This window comes from Scophthalmus maximus, chromosome 1 (genome assembly GCF_022379125.1).
Source record: "Scophthalmus maximus strain ysfricsl-2021 chromosome 1, ASM2237912v1, whole genome shotgun sequence".
NCBI classification, from domain to species: Eukaryota; Metazoa; Chordata; class Actinopteri; order Pleuronectiformes; family Scophthalmidae; genus Scophthalmus; species Scophthalmus maximus.
In genome coordinates, this window is record NC_061515.1 from 18611723 (window position 1) to 18628151 (window position 16429).

Below are 16429 nucleotides of genomic sequence, written 5' to 3' on the forward strand. Positions count from 1 at the left end.
CATGCTTTGACTGAGGATGTTGGAGGATCACTGAAAAATGCTAATTGTAAAACAATGTTGAAAGATGCTAAATGCCAAAGTTGCAACAGATCCCTGCAGGACTGATATAATGGGCAACCCGAAAAACCTGTGAGCAATAAAGTTTATACTGAGAATATTGTTGATATGTTAATTATATATTTTTTAAAGCTTCCAGTCGCCCTGAAATCAGTTCCTTGAAACACCATTGACCCTTTCTGCACAACGTTTATCAGCCTGAAAACTTTGTTAGTGGAATTACCCACAATCTATTGCTTTCTAATGATTAATACGCTCAGTTCGCAGTTTATTAGGAACACAGGTTTTAACACAGTGTTTGGAGCACTCACAATGATCATGTATTTAAAGTCTCTGCGGGTTCATTTAATTGAGCCTTTGATAGCATCACAATGGCCATGGGAGTAAGATGCCTTTTAATAATGAACTAAAAGTATGTGGTGTATGTGTGTGTGTGTGTGTGTGTGTGTGTGTGTGTGTGTGTATGCGTGTGTGTGTGTCTGTGTGTACCTGTTCCTGGAGATATCAGCCAGCTGTACAGAAAGCCTGCTGCCAGAGAATAGTAGAGGATCATTGCCTTCTGGGCGTTAACCGTCTCCAGGATGTGCTCTACAGTAACTGGGATGTAAGGGTCTGTGCTCGCCGCATGCTGACTTCCTTTCTGGCGTTCGACCAGAAGATCGGCAAAGGCACGTGTACGCCCTCGCTCTGCTATGGCCAGCGCCTCATCGTGCCGGCCTGAGTGGAAGCACAGAATGTAAAAACCAGGAAGGGGAAGTGAACAAGGAAGATAGAGCAATAGATCTGGGAGAGTGGGTCAAAATAAGCCACATTTAGAAAAGAAAATTTACCCAGTCATCAGGTGATAATGAGTCCACCGTGAGTGTGAAAGTGAGATGTGATTCACACGGCACAATAACAACACAAGAGGAGAGGTCAGCTAATTTACCTAGGTTGACAAGGACTCGCTGGAGAGCTTGGTACGAGCTGGTTTGCAGGTCAAACATCGAGAGCTTGTAATCCGTGCTGTGCTGTGTCTCATGGCGAATCGTCTCAAATAACACAGATGCTCTGTACAACTGTAACACACGCAGAAAAATGTACATCACACATAGAGCTACACACACAGACACACATACACAAATAGTCATATAGTCTCAAATAGGTGTTTGCTTTGGTGTATTTGAAGCGAGTTTGATACAACATCTCTATCATTTATCACCATAGTTTTTTTCCCAATTCAATTTTATTTGTATAGCATCAGATCACAACATACTCAATACATCAAGGCATATATAGCTGTTACAATAGTAACCACTGGGTGGCACTCCAAATACACAACAATCTGAAGACTGGGGAGCACAGATGGCTTAATGTTCTGCCTGTCTTCCCTCTGTCAACTCTGTTGGTAACTATAACCAAACAAAGATGGTGTTATTACCACTGGCTGGTAATCATGTTGGTTTTGAAAGCCTTGTAGGATCTGGATCACTGGATCACAACCACACTGTGTGAGGATTTTTTTTCTTTGTTGTATATGGTGTCTTAGTTTATGTGTGTTGAACAGCGTATACTGCGTGATTTATGTTTTTATTTAATACGAAATATTTTCATACATAACATATTTGCTATTCATAAGAATATGCAAATGTATTACCAACAAGAAAAGAAGCAAAAAAATGAAATAAGAAATTACTTGACAAAACACAAGACAAAGTTTGAAATGGCTGCAAGTTAGGGGTGAGAATAATAACAAGCAATAAGATATATCAAACTAAATCAATTAATTTTTAAATCAAATTGAATCTTTCGGGATCAGAAACATATGAGTAATAATCACTGACAATATTATTATAAAACAGTCGAAGCTTGTAAAAATATATATTGTTTCACTATTTCTACAACAAAATATTGCAGAAAACATCTAGGAAATATAACTAGAACAAAGCTTATCTACATGTGAAGATTTTATATCAACTCTTTTTGGTGCTTTTTCACTGAAAGCTAATGACCGTCTGTGAATCACAGAAAATATTACAAATTCAAAGAGGGTTCTATGGTTGACAGATGTAAATCAAATAGGGTATGAAGGCTATTTTTTTTTAGTTAATCTGTAGATGACTTGTAAATAAAGTTACTGTTAATCAACCATGTTCAATGATAAATATTAACAGACTTGAAAGGGTTAAAATTGATTTGACTGATAATCTATATTGATCAACCTTCGAGTTCTTTGCGCCTACTACTGCTGGAGGCAGTAACTCTATTGGGAATTTTTAAGCAACCTCCTCTGACACCTGTTGTTACAGATGGCTAGAAATACAGCTCCAGACAAGACTCAGATTCTGTCACAACTCAGTGCTGCCATCTCAGCGACGGCCTATAAGACAATGTTCTCGTCGGGGTCGAGGAGTGTGGTTCTGTGAAGGAGGCAGCTGTTGCCATTTCTAAAAAAGGGACTAAAACCCCAAAACATCCCAACAGCAATACATCTCTGATCCTGTCTTCACACTAGACTTGTGCGGTAGGTTTGAAAGGAAGCAGTTAAGATATGAAGCTGTGAGTCACACACACACACACACACACACACACACACACACACACACACACCTGGTGTTGTGCCTCCTCCAGGTTCCCACTGGCCCACAGGGACAGACCCAGACGGTGGCGTAGCTTAGCTTCTTCTTCTCTGCGACCTAACTGCTCTGCCAGACGCAGACCTGAGGAGGAGGAGGAGGAGAGAGAGAGACAAAGCAGAGGGGATCAGATGCTTGTTCCTAGAGGCCGATCTGAAAATCCTCTGAAAGTCCCGGCACTCTGATGCTCAGCTGTTGCCGACACAGAAGCGAACTCGCACTGAGCCGAGGGCGCCCACGTTTGCCACTCTTTTTCTACCGTTGCTCCCATTGTTTCCCTTTGCCCCCCGTCTTATTATTGTGCCAATTCAAAGTTCTCGCATTCACTCTGCTCTTCAATACTTCTCAGATATGTTTTATCTCCCCTGCTATGAAAGAGCAGACAGTCACGGCAGGCTGTGTTTAGTTCTCATTAGGCTCTCAGAATGAGCGGAATGTCGTCAGTCATCAGGCCTGCCTGTCTCCGTCTGCCTGTCTCCGCCTGCCTGTCTCCGTGATGTTTGGTATCCGTGTTTCATTGTGGTGTTTGCATAGGTTAATTGGAGGCAGGCTTCGGATCAGTCCTCACCTCAACTCTCAGCCAAATTCCTAGTTGCCTGTTCAGTTAATGATCAATTAAAATCCAGAGGATCTGTGAGTTAAGTAACAAACCGTGGCTGTGTCTTCCAGGCCCCGATGTAGCCTGATGGGGTTCACAAATGAAGCCCACCACTCATTTTAAATATCCATTACAATTAGGTTGTATTTTGATCCATCTCATTCTCAGCATGAGTGCGCGCACATTAAAGCGTGGTTTTTGAAACGTTAGGGAGGATATTCAAATGGGATTATTTTCAACAAGTATTCAGTTTTACAACTGGAGAGGATGAGAGCCCTGTGTGCGTTTCAAAGAGTAGTGTAGTTAGAGAAGAAGTGAAATCCAACAGCCGTCTGAAGGAAACCACGCTCCCGGGTAAACACCCAAGCACTGATCTTCTATTAGCCTGTGTCAGACTCATGAATACCTTTCATGCTTCTTCTGGGTTTTTAGAAATGCAACTTACACTGTTCTCAGGCTTCAATAACTTTGACTTTAAATGAGATGCCCACATGTAGATCAAAGTCTGCGCAAAGGAACCAGTGCCTCCCTAAACAGAGTATGTATGACAACAGGGGAAGGTGAACTTTTTAGACATGACAGTTTGCTGATACATGTCAAAAGTTTGCTAAATTGTCAAGTTGTAGCCAAGCAGGAAGTGGAAGAAGCCAGGTGGGTGTGCAAGGGAAGGGGAGTCTGACATGAGGGAGAATTAAATATAATCATTTCAGATTGATTAGACAGTAGATAAGTACAGTATTGATTAACTGAGAAAAAAGCAGGCAGATTAATTGATAATGATAATAATCATCAATCCATAACCACCCAGCTCCATCTTTGTAAAGGATGATATGGAGGCAAAGAACACTTTGACACTAGGTGATTTGTCTCAGACTAATGGTGCCGGAACAATTTAGAAGTGCAACCAAACACCTCTGTCATTACACCATCTGGTACTAAAAAATTACCCAAGCCCTGAAAACAGAATAAAGAATTCATGCCCTGGTTTAAATTGAAATAACACTAGCCACGCATAAACGTGTTCTTATCAGCCGCCAAAAGTATTGTAGGTATCAAGTCCATTGCATGTAATCACAAGGTACAGTTTCCACTGACTTTGTACCAGATGTCAATCAGGACCTGACGATGTCACAGCTCATACTGTGGAACTAGCTAATGCTAATAACTTCTTGTTCTTAAACTTGGACATTTTGCCTGAATTCCAGTTAGTTTTAGTCTCTGTGAGGCTCAACACTCAACACACAGTTTGGGGAGGTGGAGCACTTTGAGCCTGGACTTAACATCCTCTGAAGGACAGCCCTTTGTGGGCCGCATCCTTCAAAGGACATAGCACTGTATTTGTGATGAGGAGAAAAGTAGTTTTTTTTTAATGCATTTTATGCATTTATTAGTGATTCGACACTAGAGAGAAGAAAAGAGGGGAGAGACACATGGGAAAACATTCAATAGACCCAAGGCTGGACTTGATCCAGTAACACTGCAGCAATCTTCAATTTATACACTTAGTGGCTTTGATAAAATATATTTAAGGCTGCTATCATCAATATTTATGTATCTGACAAAGTATGAAATGTATTCACTCCACTCATCAGTTTTGCTTTCAGCCACAGTAGGCAGCTGTTTTCAGAGAAAAAGCTCTGATAAACGCACTGTCCACAACCTGCTAAGCCTCAAACACCCACATACACACACATTCTGAGAACAGCTGGTGTACACAGTGGAGCATGTTTCCCCTCAGGGGTTGGTAGAGACCAAAAACAGAGTTAAAAGGGGAGTGAATATTGGAATTGTATTCATAAGGTGGACACAAACACAAATCCAAATGAATATGATAATCTTATTCCATATCTGCTGAATGCTATTATGTTGCACTTCACACACACAGTCACGTTTTTTGCTGATTGATATGTCCAATTCCGATGTTCTAGGACTGATACTCATATAAACGATTGATATTTAAACTCAGTTATTCTGGGTAAATGTGTATTTTATCATCAACAGGGGACACAGTACAAAGTAACCAGCTATCACCAGGATAATCTGATAATGCCAGGGTTGATAGGAACTACCTGTCCTTCCGCCCATCGCTATTTTTCGAACTACGCCTCTCTAAATACCCTAGTGGCAGTGGCAGGTACAGAGAGTGTGTACCTATGGAAATGTTTATGACTGACCGTGGGAAAATGATTCACTAGACTAGAGAAATTGAGACGGATGGTACATATTCTAAAATCTTTGGATTCACGTCTGTTGTAGACTTCAGTCTGGAAACACATCTTTTTTCATACTCTCTTTTCTTTTTTCCATACTTATCTATACCTGGAAATTACTAAAATCAAATTCCATACTTTTCCATACTGCGTAGGAACCCTGTAATATGTTGCTGTTGTTCTTACAGCTTGTCATACTGCCCCAGGTGGCCGAATGTGGGTCCAACTTGAAGAACAATTATGTCATGATCACAGGAGACATGTGATAGAGCTGCTCACCTCAACAAGGATTCTTACCTTCCTGCAGGTACATCACAGCCTGTGCATAGTTTTGCAGTGCATGGTGTATCCTCCCCAGGCTCCCGTAGGCCAGAGTTTTAGCTATCAGATCATTGGTCTGTGCTGCCACACTCAGGTGCTGCTCCTGGAAGACCACGGCCCGCTCATAGTTCCCAAGGGCTTCATAGGTCAGTCCCAAGTTGCCGTAGGCTCGACCCTGGCTACTCACACATCTCGTCTGCTCCGCAATGTCCAGAGCCCTTTGGTGCCACTAGAGCAGGAGAGGTTAAATACTTAAAGGGCTAGTTTGACATTTTGGGACACACTCTTATTTATAAAAACTGAGCAAACGTGACAATCTGTGGAGGAGGAGGAGGATGTGCTGGACTATCTCTTGGCAGAGCACAGTGATTTCCTAGAGTCGCTGCAGGTATTTCCTCCCTCCCCAATCATTGTGCTAAGCTAGGCTAACTGACGGCTGCCTTGCAGCATACAGACATGAAGGTGGTGTCCATCTTCTCATCTAACCCTCACTAAGAGAAAGAATAAGCATATTCCCCAAAATGCCATGCTATTCATTTAAATGATGGATAGAAATCATACTGAATCATGATGTATAATGAATCTGCACACACCTGTAACGCTGTCTCGTTGTCTGCCATCAGTTGATAAACGCCTCCGAGGGTATCGCTCGCTTCTGCTTCCAGGGATTTATCCTGATAGTTAGAGTATGATTTACTGTGCATGATGTTCTTTTCATGAAGAAGATCATTTGTCATAGTCAACAGGCCTAGAAAAAGACAACTGCAACAAGAACCCCTGCAGGTAAATCCTTACCCCTGCTGTGCGTGCAATGTTAAGCTGGTGCTCCAGGCAGGAGAGGGCCTGCTCATAGTTGCCTAGCTGGCTGTGTAAGGTGCCCAGCTCCCCATAAGCCTGAGCCTTACCACCTCCTTCCCCTCCCAGCTCATGAGCTACCACCAGTCGCTTCTCAAAGCACACCAGTGCCTGCTGGAGACTACCAATAGACCTGAGAAGGTAGAGGTAAGACAGAAAGATGAAGTAGAAAGATGGGAGAGAGAAAACCGAAAATGTTTCTTGGCACTTGGGTTGTTCTTACAAGGGCGTGTGGATTTTTCTGTTCTCAGAGAAAGCCACATGAGCAATTTAAGAAAGCAAACTGGTTCATAATAACAGGGCATTTCATTTTGCCCTGTAATAAACACAACATCTGTATCGTCCAAAAAAAGGAGAGTAAAAGAAAATAATCTAAAAAGGCTGCGCTTAATGAGATAAATCACTGACTCCGCTCTCCTCATTACCATAACTAAAATATAGGGAAAGCACAGAACATAAATATGTGAATGCAATGCATTAATATTGACACGAATGTGAACAAAAAGTCTGAGTGCATGGGACAGTAACAGCAAGAAATACGCTTTGACCGACTCAATGGAAAAAATAACACATCATAAATTTGTTCGCATGAGATGATTATAAACAAATGAAAAACTTGAGTATTTGCCAATTCAACATGTTGAATTGGCATCAGAGTCAGTTGATGAAAGAGATAACTCTGATTGGCTGTTCAGATTTAGCGTATCAGTGCATGAGAAGAGAAACGGAAGTACAAAAGAAAGAAAACGAGGAGGGAAGCGAGTCAAGAGGGAACACACCCACCCCCTTGACATGGCTGTTTGGAACGAAGACGTGGAGGATCAACTGATCAAAATGATCCAAGAGAGGCCGCGTTTGTACGACATTACAGGAGAAACGATTTCTGATTTCCTTTTCTGAATGACGTATACAAACTACCACTCCCGGAGTTTTTTCCTCTCAAGCAGGCACAGATGGCTGTTGAATTTAGTTTTGGCGGTGTGTTCCAGGTACAATTTTTTGCCTGACGTGGCCAGGCCTATGTGACGAAAACAGACAGAAAGCGGTCTTTGTTGGTGTGAGTTGTTTGACGTTGTGTTGGTGTGTCCCTACCTTTACATTTCTTCAGCTTGGGAGTTAAATTAGGCTAAGGAACCCCTTGTAAAACCACAAATTGAACCATGTTTGCATTGTACTTTTTATACCTGCTTGGTGGATTCAGTTCCATTTGAACAGACAGATATGAGGGTGGTGCTAATCTTCTTATCTGACTCTCTGCAAGAAAGCAAATAAGCGTTTTTCTGATTTGTTTTGCCTACCTGTGTGCATTGCCGAGGCCTTTGTAAGCTTTCTCCTGGTCCTGGACATGGTTGAGACTCTGAGCCACAGTCAGGTACTTCTCATAGTACTGAATAGCCTCCTCGTAGTCTCCCAGAGCCTCATAGCAGTCTGCCAGGTTCCCATAGGCCCTACCCCTGTCCATCATGCTCTCAGTTCCACTCAGCTGCTGCAGCATTGCCAGCTGCTGCTCAAAATAGCCAATCGATTCCTCAAACACTCCCATGTTCATTTTGGTGATGCCCATGTTCCCGTGGACCTGGGCCTCCAGACGGGCATCCCTGAGCCCCTGAGCCAAGCCTAGCTGGGTCTCGTAACACTGGAAGGTTGTAGCGTAGTCTCCAAGGGCCATGTGCACTGCTGCCAGGTGGCCGAGGGCGCGGCACTCCCCCTGCTGATCACCTATATCCTTCCAGACGGTCAGTTCCTGGCTATGGAAGGACAAGGCTGTATCCAGCTGCCGGAGCCGCCTAAAGTGGGAGAGTGAAAGTTAAGAAATTCCTTTATGCGTCCCACAATGGGGGAAATTTGGGAGAGGTAAGAGAAACAGAAATAAGGAAAGCGGAACAAATCACACTGTTGAAAAGCTTTGTGTTTTACCTGTGAACTGATCCCAGTGCTGAGTAGGCGTCAGCTTCCATCTTCTGATCACTGACTTTCTGAGCCAGTGTTAACTGCTGCTGGTAAAACCGCACAGCTCCTGGAAGATCACTGCGACACACACACACATCCCCAAGATTCCCGAAAGCCCTGAAAACTGCCTGCTGACAAATACAACCACAAAGACACAGATTAATAGCCACTCATTGTATAAAGAATATGTTTTTAAATCTCATTGTACAGCAGACATTAGTAGGTGACCTGTGTGTTATCCAGGGCTTGTGACAGAGAGAGCAGGTATCTCTGACACTCCTCCGCTTTGTTGTACTCCCCCAGTGCTTTGTGGGCCAGGCCGAGGTTACAGTAGGCTTTAGCCTGGGCTAATTTGTCTTGGAGGTCCTTAGCCAGGGCCAGGTCCTGCTCATAATACCTAAGACATGGATGAAAAATGCAGAGCGTGCCACAGACATTTACACTTGAAAACATTGTGACATAAGGGTACAAGCCTTGAAAGATAAAGTTAACATTTATATGTGAATGTTTGTGCAAATACATTGTGTAAACACAGCAATGTTAATTTGACAGCAACCTTGTGATACACAATTTTCCATTTTTAAAAGCACAAGAAACTTTAAGGTACGATTATATTCCACTTTGCCTGACAGTATCACATGCAGTGTACAAACAGAGCTTGTTCCAGCTATCCAGTTGTGATAATATTTTAACAGTCAAGGTGAAACATTCAAGATGCATTGTCCGTCAATTTATATATTTGCCAAAATTCATATATTTAACTAGAAATTAAAATAAAGTTCTGGTGGTCTGAACAGTATTTGGAGCTAGTAATTGCTGGTTACCAGTGACATTTAAATGGTTTCTAACAAGCAAAGCCAGTTGGTTTGTGTTATGTGAGATACATTCTGCTCTGACCTGACAGCATCTCTGTACTGCCCGAGGCAGTAGTGAGCATAGCCGACGTTGTGGCAAACTTTGCCTTCTCCCTCCAGATCCTGCAAGCCTGGGGCCAGAGCCAAGTACTGCTGGTAGTATGGCAAGGCCTGAGCGTATTCACCCCTCCAGCTGTGGAAGTTACCCAGGTTTGCTGGAAAAAGAAAAAAAACTTAAGCGTGTACATTCCATTTTTAAAATTCTGTGCTTTTCTCCTCAGTGTATCCCCCTCTTGTCTGGCTTGCCTAGCGCTCGTGCTTCGCTTTGAGTGTCTCGAAGCTCTCTCGCAATGGTCAGGTGGTGAAGGTAGTGCTGGAGAGCTCGGTCGTGAGCACCTAGTGCCTGGTACACCACTGCCAGGTTACCGTGTGTGGAGGCCTGCGATGGACGATCGTTCACCTGAAACACAAAGGCATTTCACAGATTCGTTTTTCACAAATGTCTCCAAGTTTTGCTTGTGAAGATTGAGGGTACTCACCTCCAGTGACATCTGCAGTTCTTGTCGGTGGTAGCGGACAGCTTGGTCATGGATGCCGAGTGCATGGTAGGCATTGCCCATGTTACCGTAGGCCCTCCCCTGGGCAGCGTAATCACCCAGCTCCTGGACAAAGGACAGGTGGGCTTTGTGGAGCTTCAGTGCTGCCTCATACTCCCCCTTCATCTGGTGTATGATGCCTGAGATGCAAAGTGAGAGGAGGGAAGACAAAAATGGTTTACAAGTGACACGAAGAAATTAAGATGCTTATGACCGACATGAAGATACTTTTATTGTGAGTTCCTTTTTTGTACAGATCTGAGTCTTTAGCATTGCAGTTTTTAGGGATTTGGGGGTGAGTCAAAGTCAAATTTCATATAAGACATGACCACTGAAGTCTCAAGTAGATTGAATGAATCTGGGACACATCCATTCCATTCCAGAGAAATACAAGTCAATCTTATGTCGATCAGCAGATGAGGTTTAAACTGGGGGCATGTCCAAATCAATCTAACCCCAGTCATTTGACACAGGTCCTAGTCAAGTCTTAACTTTGTCAGCAGAGAAGTCTTTTTAGGCAAGTCCAAAACAAATTGCTAATTGTTTGACTCAAGTCAAACCCAGTGTCTTTTGAGACAAGTATAATCAAGTACAAAGTCCATTAGCAGAGCAGTTTTGAATTCCTAAGCCATTTGAGAGAAGTCCATGTCTGTCAGTAGAGCAGTTTGTGACAGTATGTCAAGTCTAAAGTAATTTGCGGCAAATCCAAGTCAATTTTTGAGTCATTTGAAGACCAGATAAATTCCAAAAGGTCCAGTCAGGTCTCATGTCATTTGAGTCAAGTCCAAGTGAAATCCACAGAGTTTTAAAGTCACTTGAGGAAAGTCCAGGTCGAGTCTTAGGTCTAAGTCAAGTTTCAAGTTATTTAATGGTAATATAAGTCTTAATTTTGCCAAAAGAGCAACAATGTTGAAACCCTAATAATAGAGGTTTTACCAGGTCAAATGTCAGTCTATCCAAGTCTTCAGGAAGTCAAATCTCAACTCCTCTTTTCTTGATGTGAATCTGACTTGTGTTCCCAGCTCAAGTCCCCTGCACTTTTGAATAATTCAAAATTCATTGCAAATTAGTGCATGTGAGCATGGTAAACTCCCAAAATCACTCAGAAAGACATAAATATGCAACATGAAACGAAAAGGTATGTATATGCATATGTGTCTGTGCATATGAATCTAAATGCAAAGTTGGTCTTCAAAACCCGAAGTGCCGAGCACTGAGTAATTAAAAAGCTACAGTTGACATATTCAACAAATCTGACGACATCGACTGCTCAAACTTGGCTCCCGGTGGCCTTGCCAACTTTCTGTGCGGTGGTGCGTCTTCCCTGTTGACAACTATCTGTGTTTTTAGAACCAAAGCAGACGAACGTTGACAGAGATAAATACAAGTCAAGGAAGAAGCTTGAGACACAGCGGAGAGAGGAGAATGAGGAAAGAAATACAGTAGCTACAGGATGTAAATACGAGTGGGAGAATTGTTGTTAACGAACAGCAGTGGAAAGTAGCTAGATGCAGTACATTTACTCAGGAACTTGTACTTTATTCTATTATTTCCATTCTATTCTACTAACTTCACATCAACTACATTTATCTGACAGCTAAGATTGAAGATTCAATATTTCAATGCTATATTAACAAAGTTGATGGGAATATGTCTTGGGAACCCCCCCCCCCCCCCCCCCCAATTTTATTTTTTTTAAATACAAACACTCAAAATACATCAAGTGGAAGAGTATGAAACATACAAAAAATCTATGCCTTTTCAGTCTATTTCAAGTAGTAATCAACTGGTTTCATGAATGTTTTAGAATTATGTGAGTCTTTTTATTCTGGAGAAGTACCAGATCTCTTCTTCTCTCTTCTTTCTAGACTTGGAAAAACATTAAGGACTCGGTCGCTGAAATCATTTTGAGACACTAAGTCATAAATGTTTTGTCATATTTTTGAAAATCCTTTGCAAAGCGTAACATAAATTATCCGTCACTTATCATCTTGATCATCACTATACAGTACATAAGTACAAGACACTTCACCTGTACCAGCTACAGTGTTAACATTTTGCTTATATATGATAGTACAACGTATTGAAAGGGACCATTCCACATGATATTTTGCAGATATTTTGGTGGGTATTTGTACATTGTGGTATTGCTAACACAAATATACAAATATAAAACCTGTGTGTGTGTGTGTGTGTGTGTGTGTGTGTGTGTGTGTGTGTGTGTGTGTGTCTGTCTGTCTTCCTGTATGGAGGCTAGATTGACCTTCATCTTGCCTCGTACTGTTTCTATGTTTACACGCTGGCTCACATCCTCATTATAACCAGATTGAGGCAAAACTGTGATTATTGCAGCCCTCGTGTAAACACCTTAACTGGGTTATCTCAGTCTAATTAATGTCCAAATCAGAGCAAATGTGACTAGATTAACACGATTGGATTACAACTCTACCTTAATATAACTGAATGCACCTTTTTTCGGTCTGATTTCTTCCCGGTGTGTTTTAATCATGAGGCTACAAGAGCCAGGAAGGTCCTCGGGGGAGAGGAGCGAATACAAAGCAGTGTTCCAGACACTTAATATACAGTGATCGACCAAAAAGGTTTTTTTACTGCTCCAGTAAAATGCTGCACGGTGATATTTCTTCCTGCTGACCCTCTGTAACATATTAATTTTAGTGACCACACTGTACACATCAAATATGTGTTTCTGTGTCTTTATCTCTGCAGTAAAAATACAGAGGGCAGATGAGAGAGGGTTTATGAGAGAGGAAGGGGGGGGGGGGTCGAGACACCAGATGGAAGAGGTTACATGTGGCTTTCATGTCAAACTGTGTGGAGAGAGAGAGAAAGTAAGAGAGAGAGAGAGAGAGAGAGAGAGAGAGAGAGAGAGAGAGAGAGAGAGAGAGAGAGAGAGAGAGCTGCACTCTAATTCATTGAGCGAATAAACTGCCAGTCGTTCTTCCAGAAACCATGGCACATTTCCAGCTCTGGTTGTATTTGCCCCTTTTTCAGGTGCAGCTAGTGATATTCTACACTTGTGTTATTGTCAACGAACACCATGAAAAGAGAAAAAACAACAACAACAACAACAAGTTGATGAGTTGATTCATTGAGAACAAGTTATCATCTGAGTATCCTTCTCGGCCGCTGCCTCGGCCACAACAGCAGTCAAAAGTGTAAGTGTGGTAAAATCATTCCCACTCATCCTCACTTTCACCTTAATTCGGCCCTTATTTCACACACAGTCGGGGATACAGTTTACAAACAAACTTTCAGAACTACAAAAAAACACATTTCAGTTTGTATTTTAGCTAAAATCGTTTGACACAGTACATAATTATCACATGAGGCATGTGCATTTAGTGAAAGTTGTATTGTCAATACTTGAGTTCTGCTATCTTTAAGTTGTAATAATAAGATTTAAGGGTTTAGTTTAATGGTCAAATTTTAATAGCAACCTTTGGTGTATTTTTGTACCTAGTTATTTTTATGTGGTTAGCAAATTGTCTGTCTTGTTTTTATTTGTAGCTCATTTAGTTATTGTGTTTTTTCCACTTTCCACTTATCCATTGTAATTTACTGTGTGTTATTGGTTTGCCCGCTCTGTTGAGTCATCCAGTTCAGTTCGGTTGGTTTTGTCTGCTGAAGCTGAGTTCAGGTTCACAGTTCAGACTCAGTTCAGCTGTATTCTGAGTTTAGTTATTTAGTTAGTCTTTTTTTTAAACCAATACTCTGGATCCTTGTACCCGGTTCCTGACAGTAAAGCATCTATTGTGGTCCAATAACTATTAAAAACACATGATGTGAGTCACACTGTTGCACTTGGTGACGTGATCCATCATTGTCATTAACACACACACTGTAGTTTACTTGACTCACACACTTTCACACTCCACCTCACACACTGTCCTGCTGCCACAAATGCTCACTACACCACCAAATGTAGATTAATTCGCCACCACTTAGGCCGAAAATAGTCCACTACAAATGTATTGTTTACTACTGTTTGAGTTTGATTTGTTAAAAACCAGTGTCAAGCTGTTTCAGGAGATTTCTGACATTTTTCTTCTTCTTTTTTTAAGAATGAAACTATTTACTTTTGACCTTTAAATTTTTATAAAATTGTCAGTTGAAACCACTGAACTGTAGACAGGATAGAGAAATCAGAATGTATTGAGATACTGATGAACACATTCCTGGTTTTGGTCTTTTTACAGAATTTAGTAACGTAAAGGAAAATTGTAGAATCACCGACTCTGTTTTACAAAACTTGTGAAACCCTGATCTGGTTTCCACACCCACACATACCGATATGGGTCTGGGTTGGAACGGTGAAAGAGCCCTGACACGTGTGTATGTCCTTGTTGATGCTTTTATGTTTATCTTTTTGTGCCGATTGATTAATCAGTCATATTTATGTATTTAATTTGTCTCAATGTGTGTTCACTGTATGTTTCATATCTGAGGACCCCCTTGAAAATGAAATGGGGTTTATGGTCTCATTAATTATTATTTTTTAAATATATTGATGTATGCCTGCGAATACACCTCACAAATTGATTCATTTTATAGCACTAAAATTGTGGAAACTTCAGAGCCTTCACAGCCACAACAAAACAAAAAAAAACCTCGGCGAACAAAAGCAATGAATCAAAATTAAGTTTACAACTGCATCTTTAATTGGTCTATTATAGATGGATATGAACTGCAAAATAATTAATTTCAATTCATTCATGCTCTGTGTAACTGTCAACAACCTAAAAGAATTGCGACGCATGTTTTATTCTGCTTGACTCCATTTTTTGGATTCCATTTCAGAATCGCACGCTCCAGAAAACTGTGCATAAAGTGACGTGAAGTAAACGCACATACTGTGCAATATATAAATATTAATTTACGAGTGACAATGATTAAGTTAACAGCAAGAGTGGAAGAGGTTGAGGACAGATACCTGCTAGAGCTGGACTCTCTTCTTTCACGCCTGTCTGTCCGATCATTAAAGGCTAAAATGCACTGGTATGAAATACGTATATGTATGGAGATGATGCTGGACTCGCATTAGCTCCATCTCCAACATTATGTCAGGATGAGGGGTTAAGGAGGAGGTTGTTGATAAGGAAATGGAGACCTCGTTCAGCGGGGTCTTGCGCTAAGAGGATTACAGAGGAGCCTGCAGAGTTGGCTGGAATACTGTAGCTGGTTGCAGTTACACCCCTCCTCCTAAACTCTGGTAACACAGGTGTGAGCACGGGCGCACGCACACACACACACATGCTTCTCTGAGGCGTAAGGGAGCGAGCTATCTGTCGATGTCCTGCAGGACTGTGGGATTCCCCCGACATGGAGGGGACACTGTGTGAGCAGAGCAGAGCTGTGAGGATTAGAGGTGTGGAAAATTAGCCGAGATCTGATGACAGGGTATTCGGCTGAAACAGCAGAGAGAGATCAGAGGAGAGAAGTGATCTCTCACCTTCTCCACAGTGGGCTGGAAAAGGCTCTGTCGACTAAATCGGGTGTGGCACCTTGAGCGGGCCTGTCTGCCTTTACAGTATGTGTGTCTCTCTCTCTGCAGCAACAGGCAATGAAGCTCAGTCAGACCCATAGCATTGCTCCATGCCCAGCACTGAACAGAGGACACAAAGTTACTGAGTGGCTGGTGAACATAGTGGAGCATTTAGCAGCTGAAGAGGCAGATATTTCAAGATAGTTGATGAAGGAGATGGAGAGTCTGGTTTAAGAAGAGTGATAATCAGGCCTTAAATGACACCATCACTAATCACTTAAGAATTCCACTGGGCAACACTAGACAATGTCCTTCATCAGATATTTCTGGACCTGCAGAGCGATGCTGTGAAAAATGTAAATTTTATTTGAAGTTTGATATAGTCTGAGTGGAGGAGACGATGGAGCATGTGAGAAGAGGAGGAGAGGAGACAAGGAAACATGGAAAGATAGCTAAGAGAGGAGGACAGGAGAGGAAAAAATAAAGAAAAGGTTAAGAGAAGATGAGAGGAGAAAAAAGCAGGAGCAAGGTCAGGAGTTAAGGTGAGGAGGGGAATTTAGAAGAAAACAAGGGAGGAGAAAATGGAAGAAAAATAGAGGAGTAGTAAAGAAGAGGATGAAACATGGAAAGAAAACTGGGAAAGAGAGGAGAGGAGAAGCGGAAGGAGAATAGAAGGAAACAAGAGAATAGAGGAGGGGGCAAAAAAGAAGGGGGAATGAAAGGAAGAGAAGAGGATAAAAGAGAGCAGAGTAGGGGATGAGGAGGGAGAGAGGTAGGGAAAAGAGATGAGAGGGGGAGGAGGGGAGAAAGGAGAGGAGGAAACAAGAGAGGAGAGGAGAATGAAGGTCACGTCAGCATTCAGCGTCAGAG

The 16429-nt window shown here is 42.0% G+C and overlaps 1 protein-coding gene across 3 annotated transcripts in view; it reads right to left on the reverse strand.

The window, feature by feature from the left end:
• Positions 1-16429, reverse strand: part of ttc28 (tetratricopeptide repeat domain 28) — a 149853-nt gene that overhangs the window by 14950 nt on the left and 118474 nt on the right. For all 3 annotated transcript variants that reach the window (XM_035630158.2, XM_035630150.2, XM_035630167.2), the window contains 12 exons: positions 10000-10196; positions 9767-9920; positions 9504-9675; positions 8835-9003; positions 8574-8734; positions 7955-8443; positions 6597-6789; positions 6395-6475; positions 5778-6030; positions 2647-2756; positions 986-1115; positions 547-774 (listed from right to left, as the gene is read on the reverse strand). In XM_035630158.2, coding sequence (XP_035486051.1) covers positions 547-774; positions 986-1115; positions 2647-2756; positions 5778-6030; positions 6395-6475; positions 6597-6789; positions 7955-8443; positions 8574-8734; positions 8835-9003; positions 9504-9675; positions 9767-9920; positions 10000-10196 — 2337 coding nt within the window. The remainder of the gene's footprint in view (positions 1-546; positions 775-985; positions 1116-2646; positions 2757-5777; positions 6031-6394; positions 6476-6596; positions 6790-7954; positions 8444-8573; positions 8735-8834; positions 9004-9503; positions 9676-9766; positions 9921-9999; positions 10197-16429) is intronic.